At 38.4% G+C, this 6656-nt stretch overlaps 1 protein-coding gene across 4 annotated transcripts; it reads right to left on the minus strand.

Annotated features, from left to right (window-relative positions):
• Window positions 1-137: 137 nt before the first annotated feature.
• LOC114151695 (gastrula zinc finger protein XlCGF57.1-like) lies at window positions 138-6291 on the minus strand. 4 transcript variants are annotated; one of them, XM_028029051.1, is made up of 5 exons: window positions 6058-6291; window positions 5408-5550; window positions 836-4560; window positions 715-770; window positions 138-623 (listed from the first exon to the last, which is right to left on the minus strand). In XM_028029051.1, the coding sequence occupies exons 2-3, from the start codon at window positions 5523-5525 to the stop codon at window positions 2990-2992; spliced, it is 1689 nt and encodes a 562-aa protein (XP_027884852.1). In that variant the 5' UTR covers window positions 5526-5550; window positions 6058-6291; the 3' UTR covers window positions 138-623; window positions 715-770; window positions 836-2989. The 4 variants fall into 4 exon arrangements, with proteins under 4 accessions (XP_027884852.1, XP_027884851.1, XP_027884853.1 ...); XM_028029050.1 differs by having other exon boundaries at window positions 5408-5556; XM_028029052.1 differs by having other exon boundaries at window positions 715-743; window positions 5408-5639.
• Between the last annotated feature and the right edge of the window lie 365 nt (window positions 6292-6656).

Below are 6656 nucleotides of genomic sequence, written 5' to 3' on the forward strand. Positions count from 1 at the left end.
TTGTAGCCTGACCATTTAGAAACCTCGTCTCAGGTTTCTACGACTATGTTTAACTCAACTCCTAGTTCTTTGAGTTTAATGAGATGCCATGCACACACAAACAAACAAACAAAAGTTGGTCGCAACCAAGAACTTCATCAATTCAAGTCTTTATACCTGTGCTTAAATTTCACAGAACAGAGCAAGAGAAATACAGAGGCGATATCAAATTTTATTTTCAAAGTTATCTTTCAGAGTCAATTCTGTAGCTTCTTGCAGGAAACAGAAGTTAGCATCACAGTAGGATGTCCAGTACTCCACTGCAGCGAGTCTGTACCTCAGATCGTCTGGTGCTCTTTAGACCCACTCCCTGGGTGCTGTGGGGTTCCAGGTACAGGGATGTGGTCAAATGTATCCTGGGTGTATTTGGAGTTAGAGCAGAAGTCTCTTGCTCGCTGGTAGCTGCTGTGGACGTTGAGGGATGAAGGGTAGACAGGGTGTATAAGATACAGCCCCAACACCAGAGGAGACACCACCAACAGCAGACCTAAAGCCACCACTGGAACCAGTACCACCATAAGTAAACCCAGAGCCAAAACCAGAGGAAGCGCCACCACTAGATCCAAATTGGGGGACTCTTTGATCTGGAGAGAGAAAAAAACAAAGCAATTCAGATAAGTTATTCAGCTGGAGGTGTTCACAAGAAAAAAACAAATCAAAAAAATGCATCACTACCTTTTCTGTCAGGAACACAGGCTCCAAAACTGAACAACAGGCAAATCCAGGAATTCCTGTTCAAACATTAAGTGAATACATAGAAACGTTAGCAATAAGAGGTCATATGAGGAAAACATACCTGAAAACACGTTGCTGCTGCTGCATGTTGCTTTCTGAGAAAGCAGGCTAGCGCACTCTAGCAGACAAAGCTTTGTGTTGCAACTACTCTGCTACTGCAGCTGAGTTTATATGAGAGGCTCAGCTGCTTTAATCATTTTGATCATGTTCTCCTGGAGCCCTGCAGATCCACGAGTTCTGCTCAGTTTAATTAGTGCTGCTTATGGGGAACACTTAAATCTACAAACCTTCATTTGATCGATCAGAGGTGCTTATAAAAATGTCTATTTTCTCCAATTATGACATAAACAGCTTGAAACCACAGAAAGGCTTTTTACATTAAACACTAAGTCTAACATTAAAAGCGAGTTCATTTACATAGCATAGCTTTTGTGTACTTGTGCAGTTCATTTTTCTAATAAGGCAGAGAAAAAAAAATTACCACTTGCAGATACCCTTTTTTGCAAACAAAAACCTCCATGTTCTGCTAATATATAATTTATTAATTAAAGTCCAACCATCATTCATTTCAGTGACTGAGGGGGTTTTCTAGACGTCACTGACGTTTTTCTATTTATTCTGCTAGATCCAGACAAGGCTTCCACATCAATTAAAGTCTCTAGGACTTTTAGTAGGAAAACACCTATTTGCTTTACTTCTCAATGTTCGCCCTTTAGTGTCATCCTTTAACTATAATGTTGAGTCAAACAAATATTTGTGTATGCAGTCAAAACCATATGTACACCGAATAAAAAGACAGATACATTTTTTTTCAGTGTCTGAAGTTAAGTCAGGCTGAAATTGAAACTGACCTTTTATTCAGCTCCTTTTCCTCTTTCCAAGAGGAAAGACAAAGAGAAAATTAAAAACCCACAGAAAAAACATGGGAGTCCTACTGATCTGAATGTGAAGAAACTGCTTGGTAATCCATAGATTAAATACACACTAAAGGTCAGGAGTAATGCAGTCAAGATGTAAATTTAATTTAACTCCACTGGAGTCTACAATGAAACAAGTCCAACGGATCCAGGCTCAAGAGTAAGTCAGTTCAAAGATAAGGTGCACCACAGCAATGGTTCTGATGCTTTCTTGCTAGAAATGTTCAAGAAAAATATTTATAGAATTGTTAAATTTAGGGAGTTTTAGGGCAGCATTACGAAAGCATGAAGAAGAGCAAGGGATTAAAAGAAATATTGTTCCTGTTATCAAGACAAGAGGAATGCTGCAGAAGACGTTTTGGTAGAACAAATCTGCAAGGTACCTACAAATTCACAAATGCAATCACAAATACAGAAGAACCCAGAAAGACTTGAAGGATCTGTCATTGTTTCTTTGGAAAGCATTTTTATTAGTTGAGTATTTCATTAATATAACACTGGAAATAAACAATATTGCATTTGGGTGTAAATTTAATTAAGTTTGCTGTTTCACATTTAACAGAAAACCTAAAGCTTAGAGTATTTGTATTGGAAAATAGAGGAAAATCTAATGATCCTTCATTGACTTCAGTTGTGACGTTCATAGAAACCTCACAAAGAAAGGCATCAATGTGTGTTGCAAAAATCACTCTAAGATAAATAATTAGAAGTTTGTGAGCAGAAACCTCCTAGCCCATCCCCACCTGTTATTAATTTAACATGTTTGGATGTGAACTCCGTTGGGTAGAGTGAACTGATTATTGACCTGTCTGCGAAAACAAGTGTTCAACTTATACAACACATGGTCAAGTCAAATGAGTAAAATCTATATGCGTCAACACGTATTTCTTGTTGGTTAATAGTCACAGGCCTTTGAGTTGAGATGGTTAAATATTTCTGATCGCAACTGTAGATACATTTTCTTAGAAAATTTAAGATTAAAGGTCTAACTGCTCTCTGTGCAGCAAATTCAGCGCATACAGTCCAGCATTTTTATGACATTAAAAGTTTCCAAGTATATTTTTTGTATACCTATTGAAACACTCTTGGTTAAAATTTAAATCCAGAGTACTGTCAGTTTTAATAAAAGGAAAGATAAAGAGCCCTGGGCGGTTTTGTTCATCTATTTCAATGCAGAACTCCATCTCACTTGAAATAAATTGATAATGTGATTTTTTTGTTATTAGGTCATATGGCTCAGAATGAGAAACATGACAACGTTCTAATAAAAGCCCAACAACGCACTCTAAACATGCTGGTCAGGAACGTGATGATTTCTCTAATTGGATGCACGTGTGTTTCTTCATGTTTGAGATTCGAACAAATCTTTTGCCACAATTATTGCAGCTATAGGGTTTTTCTCCTTCGTGGGAACTCATGTGTGCTCTAAGATCTGCTGTTGTACCAAATCTTTGACCACAAGCATCACAGCCAAACTGCTTTTCCCCCGGGTGGACACTCATGTGTCGACTGAGAGTTGAGTTCTGGGTAAACCTTTTACCACAAACACTGCAGCCAAACAGCTTCTCTCCTGTGTGGACATTCATATGCCTCCTCAGAGTTGAATTCTGGGTAAATTTTTTACCACAAATATCGCAAGCAAACGGTTTCTCTCCAGTATGGGTGCTCATGTGTGCCAGAAGATTTGCAGATTTAGTAAAGATTTTACCACAAACTTCACAGTCAGTTGGTTTGATGTGAGATTTCATATGCTCCTCAAGATTTTCAGTCGTAGTAAATCTTTGACCACACACTTCACAGTTGTATGGTCTTTCTCCTGTGTGGACATCCATGTGTCTCCTAAGAATAGAGCTTTGAGTAAATTTTTTCTCACAAATATGACAGCTAAATGGTTTCTTTCCTGTGTGTAGTGTTCTATGTGCCCGGAGATTTGCTCTTTTGTTAAATCTTTTTCCGCACACATCACAGCTGAATGGTTTATCTCCGGTATGGACACTCAGATGTGCTCTAAGATTTGAGGTTGTTGCGAGTCTTTTACCACAAACATAGCAGCTAAGTCGCTTCTCTCCTGTGTGGACAGTCATGTGTGTTTTGAGTGCTGAACTCTGACTAAATTTTTTACCACAAATATCACAGACAAATGGCTTCTCGCCTGTGTGCACTAGCCTGTGCCTCAGGAGATTTGCATTCTGGGTAAATCGTTTCCCACAGTCGTCACAGCCGTATGGTTTCTCCCCTGTATGCACTCGTAAATGGGTTTTGAGATTGAACTTTGAATCAAACTGCTTATTGCACACAGAACAGCTGAAGTTGATTTTCACAGAGTTCCCTCCTGCACCATATTTTCCCCCTGACACTGGTGCACATGGATTATAGTCTCCATCTTCAGTTTCAAGTTCAGAATCAGAAGATTTCTGCCAATACTCATCATCACTGGCTTCAGTTTTAGTAGAGTTTGATGAGTCTAAAGCCTTTTCATCCGTCTTTGGCTGCACATGACCAGGTTGATCTGGATCTGTTGAGGGTTCTGATCCTCCACGGTCCTCTTCATCACTTTCTGGTTTTATCTGTTCAGTTGACCTTCTGGTCGGAAGTTCTGGTTCTCTGCTCTCTTCAGTTTTGACCAGAGGAAGCTCTGAGAACTGAGCTTTTTCTTCTTCATCTTCACTTTTCACAGTAACCACCATAAGGGGGAATTCATTCATATCTGTCTCCAGTTCCTCATTAAGCTTCTTTCCCCCCTGACTGATCCTGAGTTCCTCCGTTTCCTCTTTTATCTGAGCCAGCTCTGAACTGCATTGGTCCAAATTAGTGTTCCAGGAAACCTCTTCTTTGATTACAATTTGCTGCTGATTGTCTTCATGTAACACTAAAACAGACAAATAGCAGAGGAAAAAAGATTAGCTGACATCAAACTACCTTAACATTTAACTTTACTATATTTGAACTATTACTGCCAACAGCCTTATTCCAGATTGTGTAAGTCTCCTCCCACAAAATTGTACACACCTTTTCAAAACAGTCAGATTGTGTTGGCCTCAGAGCGTTGTGAGGGGGGGGTGGGGGGGGCATCATTTCATAGACATAGAGCGTCTTTATTAAAGCACAGATCTAAACTTTTCTTATGTCAGATAATACACACTAGCAAATATTATCTGCAAGTGTGTCTTGCAGAAATTTGCAAGACAAACATCAAGACAATAGAACTGCTGATTTCTGAGGTCATTATATATGAAAATGTATGCGGTATGTCCAGTGGCAAAGGCAAAGGTAGACACAGTAACCATAATAAAATGTTCATTATTCATTATATCACTAAATTTCAAAAGATAAGTATTCCATATATCAAGATCTTTTCTTGTGTTTGTATGGGCGTAGCTACTTTAGCATTGTTGTATGGTTAGTATGGTGTGTGTGTCTGAGTATAACCTGGTATACTCGACTCCTCAATGAGGAGCTGTTACATGGGTTCTTAGATTCATGAGGCCAATGACTGCTGTAATGTTATAATAGTCAAAAAAATCTTAAGTATTTATAGAAAAGATTGTTGTCTGCTTATGAAGTGCTTAATAGATTGTGTTGCAGTTATCAGACCAGGCAATATATAAAGATACATGATGAGGATTAATAAAATTCTGAGCTAAAGAGTAATAAACATATTGTGATGTCGGCAAGGATATGTAGCGTCATTAAAACTACTTAATTCTGTCACTTACTGAGATCTTTGTTGTCTTGTGTTTCCTCCTCCAGTTCTGATGTGGATGCTGCAGGTATGGGAGGCTCCAAGCTGAACCCTCCAGTTTCATTTGCTTCAACCTTCATCATTTCAGACATCCTTGCTCCACTTGGGATTCTTCTTCTGTTGCTTATAAAAGATATTTCAGAAATTTAGACTTTAGAACATCCAGCATGGATCCACTTCAGCTGCTTTAGGAAGGATGCCTGGAACTGTAAAAACACAATTTACGTTCATGTTGGTTCTTTCCACTCCCAATATGGCCGACGCTTTGACGTACTGGACCAGCGTACAGCTCGCCCAAGCGAGAGTTTAGCTACTTTCATGTTACGTTTTACTTACAAGATCAACTGACTTACATTGAACTAAACTTTTTAATTAAAGTTTTAGTAAAAATGTATCTTAAGTAGAAAGAGGACCATACCGCCAACGGCTAATTAATTTTAGACGTAATTTTGATCAGGCATCGCTTTTTACACACCTTACATGCTTTTCTTGTTCCTCTAAATTCACAAATAGAAAAGTCCCAACGATTGGAAAAACCACTCAGCTCCATCTATTTCCATCAGGCAGCTATGATAATCTGCATCTGTGTGCATTCTTCAGGAAAGAAGGTCACACCGTACTTACCTGCGCTTTCTCGCTTATTCTCTCCGTTCAATCCATCAATTGAAGATTATGGGTTCTTTCGGATTTATTTAACCTTCATAGTCCTCTGTTAATCAGCTTGTGACCAGGGATCTCCCTGCCATGCCATTAATTTTATCTTAAACTTCTTATACCGCTCAATAGAAGCAATTCTGTAAAAACATCCAAACCGCCTCCTACGAAAGCACCAGCTTCGTCAGTGCTACCATTATTTTGTTCCTCCTTTCTTCTCAACAAAGCACCCGACTAAACGTTCCTACCCCTGAAATTGTATTTCTCAAAACACGCGGAACTAAGAGTGTCTTTCAATATTATTCATAACCCGTCTCTTATTTTGTCATGTTGCAACCTTAAATGTTAATGTGTGTTATTGAGGTCGATTAACAAAGTAGTGAAAGGAAAATCTCATTAGGTATTTCACAAGATCAACTAATTCTATGTTGTAAATAAATGAGGGGAAAATATAAGAAAATCTAAATTTGTGTGTTCTCTATAAGACACATTGTTAGAAAGCATAAAGAATAAAAGATGAGTCCACATTGTCTTTCACACAACTTCCACACAATAAAATAAATAATAAT

This window comes from Xiphophorus couchianus, chromosome 10 (genome assembly GCF_001444195.1).
Source record: "Xiphophorus couchianus chromosome 10, X_couchianus-1.0, whole genome shotgun sequence".
Taxonomy (NCBI): Eukaryota; Metazoa; Chordata; class Actinopteri; order Cyprinodontiformes; family Poeciliidae; genus Xiphophorus; species Xiphophorus couchianus.